The following is a 15,400-nucleotide window of genomic DNA, read 5'->3' on the forward strand; positions in this document are numbered from 1 at the left end:
TTTAAATTATTTTTCCTTACATTTTCATCTTTTTATTTTTATTTCCATTTTTTTTTGTAAAACAATTAAAAGTCTAATTGTGCAAATTTACCATTTTATCCCCATTGCAACTACACTTCAGCTATTTTACTTTTCATCGTGCAAATTCTTTCTTCTGAAAATATCCCCTTTCCATCATTCATTTTTTGTTTTGTTTTTTTCTTTTAATAACTTTTCTCACTAAATACACTATGCTTAATAAATATTTTTCTTTTTTTTTGTCCTTTTTATCAATAAGTATAATATGTATAATTTATTAAACGTTTATTCCGATTATGAATCCTAAATTACCATATATAAAATAAATTTTTATGTTTATACGGAGAGATTTTAATATAATTTCTTTTTATCTCTATTCCATAATAGTGTTGAAATTTATTGGCGAAAAACTCAGTTCTTGTGTCGTTCCAGTGTTTTGTTTTTTATTTTTCTTTACAATTTCTTATTAGAATTTGGCAATTTTCTCCCGTTAATTTTTAAAATATGTTGTTTTTTATTTGGCATTTTTTTTAATACTTTCGTTTCGATGATGCACAATCTTATTGTGCAATTTTGAGCGCTAATGTGCGACAAAAGATTAGTAGTTTCTTTTCAAAATTTTTATTGCAGTTGAAACTCAACATGAACCCATTCACATTATTTATCGTTACTTAACCAAAGTCAAGCAGGTGCACAACTAAATTCTCAACAAAACAAGCAAAAGTTTGAACTTTTTCTTTTTAAACTATGACATGAAAGATTTATCAATTTAATAATTAGTGCATTCAATTCCTGGCAGTTTTATTTTACATTTTTTTTCCTATAACGATCTTTCAATTTAACTTTAAACTTATATGAACTTTACAGCTTTCGGTTACGAATTTATTTTGTGATTGTAAATTAAAAATACATTATTTATTAGAGAGAAATTATATTTGTGGGGACGGAGTTAAAAACCAATCAATGAAATATGGAAAAAAAACTCTTGTGCAGTAATTTATGCAATTTATTTGATAAGGTAAAATTTGGAAAGGCGGTCACTTAAGAAACAGCTTAAATTCAAATATGTATTTATGTGAGAGAGCCATCTTGCATAGTCCGACTTTAAGTGCGTCCGACTTTAAAAATGCCCAACTTTGAAAGTGTCCGACTTTAAAAGTGTCCGACTTTTACCAAATTACCCCGATTATAAAATAATAATAAAGGAAAGCGCGGTAAATTCGGACGACTAAAGCTTCGAACAACTAATTTTTTCAATATATATTTTTTTTAATTAATTTGACCCATTAAAAAATTGTATTTTAAAAGTAAGTTCAATGCCTCAAATTTCCTTCAAAAGGAGCATGTATCAAATCCATTAAGAACATTGAAAAATTGAGCTGTCAGAAGCTTATGACATAACATCCCTTAAAGGAAAGTAGCTTGCCTTCTGGCAAGCAAGATCATGCATTAAGGTGGAGTAACCACTTATCGCCATGTTTAGGAAAAACGGGAATTAATTTTATTATAACTTTTGAGTCCTATTTCAAGATAACTCAAATTTAATTTAATTTATTTTAATTTAATTTAAAAGTTACTTAAATTTATTAGCTGTAGATTCGTGACCACAATAGTCCTCCAATTTAACCCTCTACTTAAAAAACTGATTTTTATTAACAATGCAAAAATAACCACTTCTCGCCACCTACTTGAAAAGGTTCAAACTCAATTATTTTGGGCAATATGATGCAAAGAATACATTCAGTATTTCTCTTTCCTCATGATCACCCTATTATTACTCACTTTAAATGATTTTTCTTCGCCTTTATTTGAGAAATCAAACTATTGGACTATTGCATAAAGTAAATAATCCGGATTTTACAACTGAGAATCTACGAAGTGAAATTAGCGTCGCCTATTGAAAAGAGATGGCGACAGGTGGTATAATCATTCAAAAATATTACCACTTTTCGCCATGCCTAATTTTTATATAAATATAATATAAAATGAAATATTAATTAACTAAATAAATTTTATCTATTCCACAAGTGTAATTAAATATTCAACAGACAAATTATTTATCCAAAAAGATGCATTTTGATTGGATTCGATGGACTTACTTAAACTTTTGCTCTAAAAAATGCTCAAAATCGTAAATCCATAACGAATAATTATTATTTTTCGACTATACGTAGCAGCAGTAAAAATACAAGTATCATTGCGGCTCATTTATATGATAAATCGCGAAAACATTGATTTTATTATAAGTGACGATAAGGGGGGCAATGGCGAAAAGTGGTGTTTCCATCCTATTATTTTTTATCTGCTCGAACTCCAAGAGAGAGCAGTTTTCTTTCTTCTGGTAATTCGAACCTAAGTTGCTTGGATAGTAGAGCCTGCGCTCTAACACTTAATCTAACATTAAAACTATTCACTATAAAACAAATATCACGAATAACAAAATTCCAATTTCTGAAATTTTTTCCAATAAATTTTAATATTAGAAAACTGCAACAGAATATTATAAAACTTTATATTGCATTTTCCCACAATTTTATTTTCTTGTTTTTCTATTAATATCTTATTATTTGCATTAAGTGCAGTAAATGCGGGTGATTTTGCACCCCTGCTTTACATAAGCTTTTCTTCAATTCTATGCACTTCCAGTACCTTATGATCCCTGAGCCATCTTTAAGTCTTAGAATTAAAGCAAAGCTTGCGAAAAGCAGGGGGAAAAGTCACTCTAGAAGTGCAAAGTCCCCACATCTACGGAACTTTTAAACATTTTTGTGATCAAATTGATGATGTGAAGAAAATAATATTTTTACTAAAAAAAATATTTTTTCGTATTAGTTCTTACTCACCATCCTGCTATATTTTAAGAGAGTAAGATCTCTGAATTATGATAAATTCGCTATTTACTGCTCAAAAGTTTTTTTCCTATTTGCAGAGTCACATGTCGTTCTTCACTAGGATGTTTCTAGTTACATAGCCTCGATGCAAAAATAAAAACTTTATAAAATTACTGCACCTGAAACTTTTGATATATTATTCTTAACCCTTAAGAATTTTAGGTTCTAAACAGAAATATTTAAACAAAATTTTTTTCCCTCGCGGTGAAAAAAAGAGGGCACGAGGGATACGATTAATTTTTTTCGTCATAACGTTAACATATTTTAAGTGAAAAAATATTTTAACATTTTTCAGGATAATTTTACACCTTCTTAGAGGTAAAATTAACTTGGACATGGGTAAATTTAACCCCAAATACGCATAAAAAATGTAATAATGTAGCACAAATGCTACAAGTCCCACATCAGAGCATACTGGAGCACCCTTCATAACCAGCCTCCCGGAATTGAGACCCATTGCCCATTCCTAAACAACCACGAATCTGCCGTCCTCCTCGTTTTGCTGATGAAGATCGATCAAGGAGCCCAGTTGTAATCAAAAGCTGTCAGTTTTTGATTATTTTGAAAAATACTCATATTTATGTTTAATTTTCAAATTCATTTTAAAAATTATTTGTGATTAGATATTTATTAGAATACGTAGCCTACCCTCTGAAAATGTCTTGCCCTATTTGGGAGATTACCGGTTAAAGCAATTTTTTATAAGTTTGAACACTGAGAGAAATCCGAAAATGTTAAAATAACATTCCGGAAATGTTAATTTTACCGTGCATTATTGATCCGAAATCGGTGTAAATATTACCCTTCTTAGGTGTATTAGGGGTTAAAGTTACCCTTTTTCATGTTAATTTTACCCTTAAAAAGGTGTAAAATTAACATTAAAAAATGTTGATATATTTTTACACCCAAAAATGTTAAAGTTAATCGCACCCTCTTTTTTTCTCAGTGAAGGCAATTCAAGAGTGATTTTGAGTGGTTGTAGGTTTCTAAGTTCGAAATGCCTTTTTTTTTCAAGATAGAATATCTAGGAAACCAGAAGTTTAATTTATTTTTAGGAAAAAAAATCCCAGCTCATACTGAAGGTGACACACAAAAGAATATCCAACAAATCCACGACCCGTTTTAAAGGATTAACACTGACCTACCGACCGTTTTTGGTCGTTTTTCAGTCAAATGACAAACTGCGATAGGGTAGGATACTCAACAAATTTGTCTTGAAAAGGAGCAAAAAAATTAAAATTTGAACACTGGAAAATATATTACATGCATATTTAAGGAAATTGTATTTGTATTTTTTTGTATTGTATTTATTTTCATCTTGCATTTCACATTTCCCACCTCCCATGCGTCCATCGTAAATTCGTAAAGTTTGATAGTGACATTACACCGTTTAAATATGTGTTAATTTTAAACCGGTCAATTTGACCGGGTCTTGGTAGGTTTAGTGTTAATATAAAACAGATATTGTAGTATTTAGGCAATCATTCTCCGCTTTGTCTTGGTCAGCCAGTGGAGCAGCGCTTTGGTCAGCCAGTGGAGTCCTGTGTGATAGAAAGGTGCCACAGTCTCTCAAAGGCCTTGTCTATAAAACTGTGGTGCGCCCGGCTTTACTCTATGGTGCTGAATGTCGGGGATCCCAAAAGATTCACGACAACCGCCTACATGTAGCAGAAATGCGTATGTTAAGGCGGTCCCTGGGACTGACTCTTAAGGATAAGGTCAAGAATGACCACATCAGGGAAAATCTTGGGGTTCAGCACATTACGGAAAAATCAAGAGAAAGGCGGCTGAGGTGGTATGGCCACATCATGCGTCGGGATGAGGATCACATTGTCCGGCGCACCATGGAAATTGAGGAGATGAAGAGGGGTCCGGGAAGACCACCAACATCGTGGAAATCCACGATCAACACAGACATGAGGCGAAGTCACCTCGTGAATGCTGAGACGCAGGAGCGCGCCACTTGGCGCCTTCGAAGTAGGAGGGCCGACCCCCGATAAGGGGACATAACGGCGGATAAGTAAGTAAGTAAGTAAGTAAGTATTCTCCGCTTTGTCTTTACAGGGTTAAAAAATATATCTTTTCGTTTGCATTTTTTATCAAATTGAAATCTACGAAATATAAGTATTTTTTTATAGTTGCAAAGAGGCTGTAACGACAGTTGTCTCATGTTCCTTACAAATAATTAAAAAAAAAAAAGATAAATATAGCTCATTAATGACATATTTTTCAAAACGAATTGAATAATTTATAAAATGACGAATTTAAATGTATTTTATTTATTTTTAAGAAGATTAATATTGATGTTTTTAGAGTCTTTCAAACAATATTAATTAATTCTTCCGAAATACTTCGTAATAGATAAAAGAAAAATCGTTTTGGTTATATTTTTCTACCTCTGGCAATTGTGCGCTTTTAACATTATATTAATGGTTAGTTATGAGCTGTTTCGATTATGGCACATTGTCCCTTCATAAATAATTTTTTGCAAACAAATAAATATTAGTAAAAATTATACTTTCGTTCTGGGTACGTTTCACTGGTCTGTTATCCCTTTCCACGATTTTCCCAACACGCTTAAATATCGCAATTTTATCTTCTCATTTCCATCTATTTTAGAATAAAAAGTATAATAATGATCTTTTGACAAATTTGAAAGAATTCAATGAAGTTTTCTTGTTCGATTTTACATTTAATGCCTAGGGTGGGCGTTTTTCATTTTTTTTTTCTTTTAATATCTGGAGCTAACACGCATGTCCTTATGATTGTTTTTACATTATTAAATTGTTTTACTTGTCTCTTGTTTTTCTTTTTTCTAAAATATCTATAAACAGCAGGAAAAAGTGTTCACGTCACCTTTAACACATTTTCACCGCTAAAACGTGACTTTTTACGTTTCATTTTTTTTATTTTGTTTCTATTTTATCGTTTTCATTCACTAATCACAACTTTTAGTAATATATGTATGTACTTAGAAATTTTTTTTTCTTTTATTCTCCTTTGTTCAATTTATTTATACCCATTTCTGTGTTGTCTTGATTTAAATCTATGTGTTTATCTTGTTTTTTTTTTACTTTTAGAAAATAAATCTTTTGGAAAAAAAACTGAAAAACTATGAAGACGAGAGTTGGTACACTTTGAGCGGTAATTCTTTCTTTTTTTTCACTCATGTAACTTTCACACGCGAAGCACTTGTGAATTTTCACTCTCGTCTTCGTAATCGTCCTCCTATAATCTGTCCTCGTCTTCTTCCTCCCCATTTTCGTTCTCATTTTCTTCCTTATATCCCGGATGTTCGGAGATTGCATAGTAATTCCCATTGTAGATAACACCTAATTCACGTAAAGCATCACCCCTAATTGTGGCCTTAATGGTCCAATTGTAGCAATCATCTGACTCACTCTCTCGATCCAGTCGTTCAACGTCCAGTATCTTTGAGCTGAGACGCTCGAGAATGATGCCAATATCCTTAATACTGAGATGTCGCTTCTGATCCACGGACAATTGATCGATCAGGAGAAGGAACTTTTCCGATGTCACCGCCTCATCCTCCATCACCGTATTCTCCGTTTCACTCTCTGAACTATCGCGCTCGGGACCGATGTCGAGGAAGCGAACATGTCCCTTGCTGGCCGATGTACGTCGGCCACTAGGGTCCGTCATGGAGCTAGGTGGTGGCTGTGGACTCCCACTACCGTCCTGGATAGGCGATGTGGCAACACTCTTGTGCACGGCAATTTTGCGACCCTCCTCGTGCAGGGCGCAACAGTGAAAATCACACTCTGCCGCACTAGGACTACCCGCCCGGCTGGGAGTGTGCGCGTGATGTGCACACTCGGGTGTGTGAACGTGCACGACCCCGTCGAAGGAGCTCCCCTGCTTGGACAATCGCCGGCCGCCGGGGTGATAGATGCCCGTCTGAGGATCGTCGTGATTTATTACAGTAATCTGTGGACTCGGATAGCGCTGCTGTGGGCCCGGTGACGACTTATCGAGTGAATTCTGTGCTGATAGACCCTTCTTCGATGGTGAGAATTTATCACTGGACAATCCATTGCTACTGGCACCTCCGCCACCGTGCCTCTGATCCCAGTGCAACACAACCGTAACACGACCCTTGTTGTCCATAATCTTCCAAGACGGTGTCTCATCGTGCAGCTCAAGTGCATGAATCGTCTCACAGACGATTTTTGGAATAGCAGATATCGCTTCACGAATGCCCCCCAGAATCCACATGGAAAGATATAGTACAACAATATCGATATTAGTTAACACACAAACTCAAGTCTATTAAACAATGTAAACATCCGGAATAGAAATCTTATCATTTATCACATAATAAACAATCGTTGAGACTACTCTTGAGCCATAAATTATGATTCACTGTTTTTGATTAAATTCCTGTTATACATTCTTATGTAAATATTAAATTTAAATATATATCAAACCATTTTACTGCTCGAACTGCACGGAGTTCGAGCAGTAAAATTTCCACCTTCCCCCGCCGGGGACCATTTTTCTCAACAAATCTTCACGTTTCAAACGATTTCTGAGAAATGTCGTCACGCTGTTTGTCCGTCTGTCCGTCCGGCTGTCGCCAGCTCTAGCGGCCAAACGGTAAGAGATAGCGACTTAGGACATTCAGGGGACCCCCCATAAGTCGACACATTTTTCTTATTTTAGATGAAAATCTCAGCTAAAATTATTCACATATGAATAAAATCTTTAAGAAAATTAAATGAATAATTTCGAAAAATATTTACTAGAACTTGAAAATTAAAAAGGTTTAAACGTTTCCTATGTTTCCCATACGTTTCTAGCGTGCCGAAAAAACTTTTGAGTTTATTAGCTCATTTCTGTTATTGTAGAATGAATTAGGAAATAATACAAATACAAAATAAAAGCCATTTTAATATAGAATAGGCAACCGAAAACCCCAAATTGGCAACCTACGTAGTTTTGGAAATATTTCGTCAAATGTATACGAAAACAGGAAAAAATTTACACTAAAACTGGTCGCATTCTTCAGAGCTAATGTTACCCCCCTGGCCCCAACTATGTCTTAAAATACGTAATACAGTGGGACCTCGATAGAGTCAACTAATTATTTCCAGGCCTGTTGACTCCATCGGATTCGGTGACTCAATCGGAGTCCGAAAAAAATCCATTAAAATGTGAAATTTTGATATAAAGGAGCATTATTTTATGTTGAACACGATAGTAGAATATTTTATTTAATTAACCCTAAATTCTGCACCCTCTGGTCTAAAAAAGTCTTATGCTTGGGCAAAAGTTGGGGATTAAGAAATGAGTTTACAGAATGTTTTTATTAGTAGTAAGTATCTTAAGTGAAAATTACTATCCATGTGATAATATTGAGGTCCATCCACGATGACAAGATGAGGAAATGGTGTCTTAAACATTTCATTTTTCACTTTTTTTTTAGAAGAGCCCCGGTAGATATTTAATTGTTGAAAATTCTGATGAATTAACGCTATTAATTAGAATTTATTTTAAACTTTTATACTATGAAAGAAGAGATTGATAGTTGTTCTTTTCGTTATGACATAACTATGGTTCTAAACTTCACAAATAGAGCAATAAAACCAATTTTTCTCATTTTCCTCATTTTTTTTTCTCTCAATGGTTAGAGATATCTACTTGGTGTCTTTAGATGACCTCCTTATAAGTTAACGTTGGGATTATTATTATGACCCTCAATTCCTCCCTACCCCTCCTTTTCATCACCAAAATCGTTCTTTTTTTTTTGAGATTAGAAGAAAACACTTCACACGGGATCATAGGGCTTATTAAAAAAAATCCTAATGCAAAAGAGAAAAGGCAAGAGAACTTTCAATCGGTCAAAACCCTTAAAATCACGAAAAGAAAATTCTTTTGTCGAAAATTGATTACACGGTTAATATACGAATTTTATCATAATGTGGTTTTTCATGTGCTAAAAACGTTACATTGATACACCAAAACACTGATTTTACATGTTTGAGAAATGGAAAAAATAATAAAGAAACCAAAAGCTTTAACGGTTATGGTAAGTACAGTCTTCAGACCTAAGGTTTATTCATATGGTTTAATATTCTTTAATTCTTTATCAAATACAGGCCAATTGAATCAACAATTTTTACTGCCCGAACTCAAAGTCCAACTTGTCATTTGTCACCGCTCGGGTTAGGAGTTTAAACGGGGCTGCGACTTTTTGGTCAGTAAAAAATAAAATTTGGTCAGTAAAACATTAAATTTGGTCAGTAAAAAATTACATTTGGTCAGTAATAAATCAAATGTGGTCAGTTAAAAATAAAATATGGTCGGTAAAAAATTAAATATGGTCAGTAAAAGACTTTAAAAAATCGGTAAAAAAATGAATTTGGTCGGTAAAAAGTCAAATTTGGTCAGTAAAAAAATAAAATACGGTTAGTAAAAAATAAAATATCCTTTGTTTACTTTTCCCAAAACTATGTTTTTTGGTTTTTTTCAAAATTGGCCTAAGCTTTTTCAATGATTTTCGGATATGTTTTAGAGGTAGCCAAGTCGAACATTTCGTCCAAATGTTGCTATGACCGAAAAATTCACCACAGTCTATGATCAATCACTTTAGAGGTTTCACTTTTAACCGATTTAGTTAAATTAGGATTTTCTGGAAAGGTACACTAGTAAAAATAAAACGATGATCGGTCATCTTTTGAGAAAGCTGATCGAAATTCGCCTATTTTTTATTGATTTGAAAAGCTGATTTTCAGTGTTTCCCAATTGATGATATGTCATTTATTCAAAAAGCTGAAAAATGTTTTCAGATTTAACAATAAATTCTATCAGATGTCTGTGGAAAACTTTTTGCTCAGATCTAAAGAGTATTCTGAGAGCAAAATCTTGCAAATTTTCACGATTTTCCACAAGAAAATCGAATAAAAAATCTTAGTCATTTCATCTATTAAAAACACTGATAAAAAACGTCGCTTGTTTTACATGCATTCAAACCATCTTTTAAATCACTGAAAATTACCAATATTTTCAGACGGGTTTTTCTTGGGGAAAAATTGGTGGGACTGAGCAGGTTTCACATTTTTTGCCTTTGCTCTGTCCCAAAAAGTAGGTTAAGTATGAATTATTTATTCAATTTGCTCTATTTTGTTTGGAAAATGGGTAATATTTTTCGTGCAACTTCATTTATTGAAACACTGAAAAACATCGCTTTCAAATATCAGTGGTTGACACATCACAAACATGTCAGTTGTCAAAGAAAATGGCGTCAGTGCGGTGGCGTCTTTCTTTTGTCTGTGCAATTTGTCGCAGAAAAATAAAGAAATGGGCAGGATTTCTTCACCTAAACTTATTTGAAGATGCCCTACGTTTGTGAAGTGCGTTGGAAGTGATAGTGATGCTGTGAAAGGGTGTTGGTGTTCATCAGTGCAAAGTGAAAGACATCCCTTGACTCTTGTGGCTGTCAAATACATCAAAAGACTCCAATCTGAGGCTGGATGAGTTTCCGGATCCTGCGTCATCTCGATCTCCAGGACAAATTGTGTCATCTTGTAACTGGTGCCAAGACACATCAGAAACTGCAAGTGTGCAGGTGAAACTTCTTCTCCAGGGAGGAATTTTGTCAGTAAGGTACTCTGTCTTCATCTCTGCCCTCTCTGTCTGGTTCTCTAGGGAATTTCTTGACCCTCCTTTAGAATCATGTGACAAGCATATCACATGTACCCTCAGAGCCCAGGTTTTTGGGCTGAGGCTGGGAAGAATAGTTCCCGGAAAGCTCAAAGTGGGGTTATGTTAACTAGAGTGTATTTTAATGAATCTAGTTCGGATGCCGGACCTTAAAATCCACTACAAGGAAGACACCCTGGTGCTAGAAGTAAGCTGCTGAGAGCTCAAAGTGGTGTGATCTCATCTAGATGCGACAAGATGCCACACGATAGAGGATGATTGCAGATCTGCATTCCCGTCAGGGATCGTCAACGAGATTTCAATAATCAAATTTCAGCGTGAGGCAGTTAATCGAGGCAACCATTGTTGGAGTGGCAGTCGAAGATGCTTTCCTGACCACTTCCGGAAGGAGATAAATAAAGTCACGGATGGTTGGGATGATGGTCTGGATTCAGATGATTCAGGTGGTTCAGGTGAGTTTAATGTAAAATTTTATTTAATTTTTTCATGACAGGCTTCTGATTTTTTTTAAAATCAAAATCCTCATTTTCAAAAATTTTGGTTTTTACTATTGATCAGTAACATTGAGTACTATATTCCCTAAAAAGAAGAGCTTTCCCTTTTGTGTTTAACTTTTCTTAAATAATTAAAATTTTACCACATTTTTAAAATCAAATAACATCAGTTGAACTCGAAATTTAAGTTCAATTTTTTCGGGAATATAGTACTCCCTAAAACTTGTGAACAGTTAAATAAAATCATTTTTTTTAATTCGCATTTTTGATTTTCTTATTTTTACATAAAAATGTATTCTATTGACAAAAAAACTTCTAATCATATTTAACTCAAGTAGGGGAAAGTACTCTCCCTTCGAACGTTCATGCCTTCGAATAATATGAATTTTCTTTTAATTTTTCTAAGACATATACACAATTCTATTAAATATTAGTTGGCTTATTATTAATTATTCGTAATTACGTGATAATTATGTGTTAATCTCTAAGGAAACATAAAATTAACTCACATTATTCTAAGGCATGAACGTTTGAAAGGAGAGTACTTTTCCCTACTATAAGTGTGTTTTGTTTTGTCTTTCCAGTTTTAGAAAAAATCAATTAAAAAAATTTAAAAAAAAAATTAAAAAATGAAATCCAAGTTTAAAAGATCAACACGTTAACACATGTGTCAAATGATTCTTTAAGTTGTATTTTTGTCAATAAGACACATTTTTATTTAAAAATAAAAAAAAAAAATATCTAAAATGCAAGTTCAAGATATTTTGATTTTTTAACTGTTCATAAGTTTTAAAGAGTACTCTATTCTCTGAAAAACTGAACTTCCAATTTTGTGTTAAACTGGTGTTATTTAATTTTTGAAAATATCGTAAAATTTTAATTATTTAAAAAAAGTTAGACGCAAAAATGGAAGTTCTCCTTTTTAGGGCATATAGAACTCAATGTTACTGATCAACAGTAAAAATTAAAATTTTTAAGAATGGGAATTTTCGGAAAAAAAATTCTTTAAAAAATCAGAACCCTGTCATGAAAAAATTAAACCCCTTTTCCGGGGTAGAGTGCTTTAAAGTTTTCGTCGACGCCATTTTTGACACCCTGTATCTGAGGCCAAGAATATTTTTTGGCAAAGAGAAAAAAATATATAAATTTTAATATATGTAAATAAAAAAAGCATTTAAAACCATGATGGAGCGATTTTCATTTTTCCCTTCTGAATTGAGATTAGATCTGTCTGAATTGAGATTTTATTTTCAAAACGTGTAAATTTTGTACACAATTCTAACCTTTTTTGAAGTCGTGCGAATTTTATACACCGTCTTTGGATTTTTTCTAGCCATTTTTTTACTAAGGCTGCGTTAGTTTTATAACTAACCTAAACTGTATTCGATTTTTTTGGAAAAAAAACAAATGGTCGATAAAAAGTCAAAAGTGGTCAGCAGAAAATTAAATTTGATCAGCAAATAATTCGAAATAATCAGTAAAAATTTTCAATTTTGTTAATTAAATTTGGTCAGTAAAAACTTTGAATTGATCAATAGATATATTCGAGTTGATCAGTAAAAAATTAAAAATTAATCAGCAAAAAATTAAAAATGGTCAGTAGAAAAATGTGGTCAGTAAAAAATTAATAATGAACAGTAAAAATATTCGAGTTGAACAGCAAAAAATTAAAAATGATCAGTAGAAATATTCGAATTGATCAGTGAAATATTAAAAAGTGGTCAGCAAAACATTAAAAAGGAGCAGTAAAAAATAAAAGTCGGTCAGTAAAAAATTGAAAGTGGTCAGTAAAAAATTAAGTGGTCAGTAGAAAATAGAAATTGGTCAGTAAAAAATTAAAAGTACTCAGTAAAAAATAAAAATTGGTCAGTAAAAAATTAAAAGTAGTCAGTAAAAAATTATGTGGTCAGAAGAAAATAGAAATTGGTCAGTAAAAAATTAAAAACGAGCAGTAGAAAATAAAAAGTGGTCAGCAAAAATTAAAAGTGGTCAGTAAAATAATAAAAATTGATCAGTAAAAATTAAAAGTGAACAGTAAAAAATTAAATGTGTTCAGTAAAAATTAAGTGTTCAGTAAAAAATTAAATGTGGTCAGCAAAAAATAAAATGCGGTCAGTAAAAAGTAAAAAATGGTCAGTAAAAAATAAAAATTGCTCAGTAGAAAATTAAAAACTAACAGTTAAAAATATAAATTGGTCAGCAGAAAATTAAAAGTGGTCAGAAAAAAATAAAAATTGGTCAGTAAAAAATTAAAAGTGAACAGTAAAAAATTAAATGTGTTTAGTAAAAAATTAAATGTGGTCAACAAAAAATTAAAAACGAGCAGTAGAAATATTCGAGATGATCAGTAAAAAGTGAAAAGGTGATCAGCAAAGACTTAAATATGAGCAGTAAAAAATAAAAAAATCGTCAGTGAAAAACAAAAAGTGGTCAATAAAAAATTAAAAAGTGTTCAGTGAAAAATTAAATATGGTCAGTAAAAAATTAAAAGCGGTTAGTAAAAAATTCAAAAGTACTCAGTAAAAAATAAAAATTGGTCAGTAAAAAATTACGTGGTCTGTAGAAAATAGAAATTGGTCAGTAAAAAATAAAAAACGAGCAGAAGAATATAAAAAGTGGCCAGCAAAAAATTATAAGTGGTCAGTAAAAAAAAATAAAAATTGGTCAGTAAAAATTAAAAGTGAACAGTAAAAAATTAAATGTGTTCAGTAAAAATTAAAAGTGTTCAGTAAAAAATTAAATGTGGTCAGAAAAAAATAAAATGTGGTCAGTAAAAAATAAAAAGTGGTCAGTAAAAAATAAAAATTGGTCAGTAGAAAATTAAAAACGAGCAGTAAAAAATAAAAACTGGTCAGTAAAAAATATAAAAATGGTCAGTAAAAAACAAAAAGTGGTCAATAACATATTAAAAAGTTATCAGTGAAAAATAAAATATGGTCAGTGAAAAATTAAAAATGAGCAGTAAAAAATAAAATTTGATCAGTAGAAAATCAAAAGTGGTCAGAGGAAAATAAAAAGTGGTCAGTAAAAAATAAAAAATAGCACTAAATAATCGTACACAATGCTAGTCATTTTTTATTAAAGCTGAGCAATTTCTACACTGCCAGATTGTTTTTTTGAAGACCTGTGAATTTTATATACAACCGTAGCTTTCTTTTTTAATGAAACTGAAAGTTTCAGATTCTGACATTAATTTTATATTTATAGATTAAAAACGTAAAACTGAAAGATCTCCTTTTCAAGGAATGTGGTACTCAAAGTTATTGATCATCATTAAAATAAATCTAAAATTTGTGCCTGACGTCTAATAATTTTCAAACGTTTTTTTTAATAGAAGGATAGTCCAAAAAAATAAAATAAATATCGTTGCATCTATCAACAATTGTCGTATCTTCTGATAGGTTAAATAACAATCCTTATACTCTATGTATTACGATATTACTTCACGCCCTTTATGTCGATCCGAAATTTTTTGAGCAAAGCGAAAATAATTTTTTTGTAAGTGTAATTTGGAACAGGTTGCTTGTAAGTCCCAATGTCCCAAGTTTGAAGTTTGAATACAAAAAAGAAAACGAAAAAACATAGCATCAAAAAGGTTTTTTTTTTTAAATTAAACCGTTGTTACACAGATATTAAAAATTAAATACATTGTATCGAAAGGCGTGAAATCAGAGTGTCATGTAATCTAATACATTTCCGACACTCTAAAAAACCGTATTCCAGTGAATGAAGTGCAATATTTTCATCGTGAAACACTAAAAATCATTGTTCTGAAACACTGAAAAACAGTGTTTCGAACAATGAAGTGCAAAATTTTCATGGTATAAAACACCGAAAAACATTGTTCTGAAACACTGAAAAACAGTGTTTCGAACAATCAAGTTCAATATTTTCATCATGTAAAACACTAAAAATCATTGATCAGAAACGCTGAAAAACAGTGTTTCGATCAATGAAATGCAAGATTTTGATCCTATGAAACACCGAAAAGCATTGTTCTCAAACGCTGAAAATCAGTGTTTCAAAAGATGCTATATATTCCATTGTTTCCAAAAGATGATTTTCAGTGTTTGAAAAAAGATGGTTGGTCATCTATTGACAAAAGATGAAAATCATTGTTTCAAAATGATGGAGTATATATCATCTTTTGAAACACTGAAATTTTTGTCATTTCATCGTTTTATTTTTACTAGTGTATTGAATTTTCAAACCGAACTGCATCGGTCAAGTTTATCTCGAGTTAGAGGTCAAACGGTAAGAGACTTTCGGTCTTCGATGACGCCTACCCTCTCTCCCCCCATATAAGTCGACATT

The 15,400-nt window shown here is 32.1% G+C and overlaps 1 protein-coding gene across 3 annotated transcripts in view; it reads right to left on the reverse strand.

Moving 5' to 3' along the window:
- Window positions 1–5,712: 5,712 nt before the first annotated feature.
- Window positions 5,713–15,400, reverse strand: part of LOC129802445 (uncharacterized) — a 28,761-nt gene continuing 19,073 nt past the window's right edge. For all 3 annotated transcript variants that reach the window (XM_055848253.1, XM_055848252.1, XM_055848254.1), the window contains one exon: window positions 5,713–7,117. In XM_055848253.1, coding sequence (XP_055704228.1) covers window positions 6,138–7,117 — 980 coding nt within the window. In that variant the 3' untranslated portion in view covers window positions 5,713–6,137. The remainder of the gene's footprint in view (window positions 7,118–15,400) is intronic.

This window comes from Phlebotomus papatasi, chromosome 2 (genome assembly GCF_024763615.1).
Source record: "Phlebotomus papatasi isolate M1 chromosome 2, Ppap_2.1, whole genome shotgun sequence".
Taxonomy (NCBI): domain Eukaryota; kingdom Metazoa; phylum Arthropoda; class Insecta; order Diptera; family Psychodidae; genus Phlebotomus; species Phlebotomus papatasi.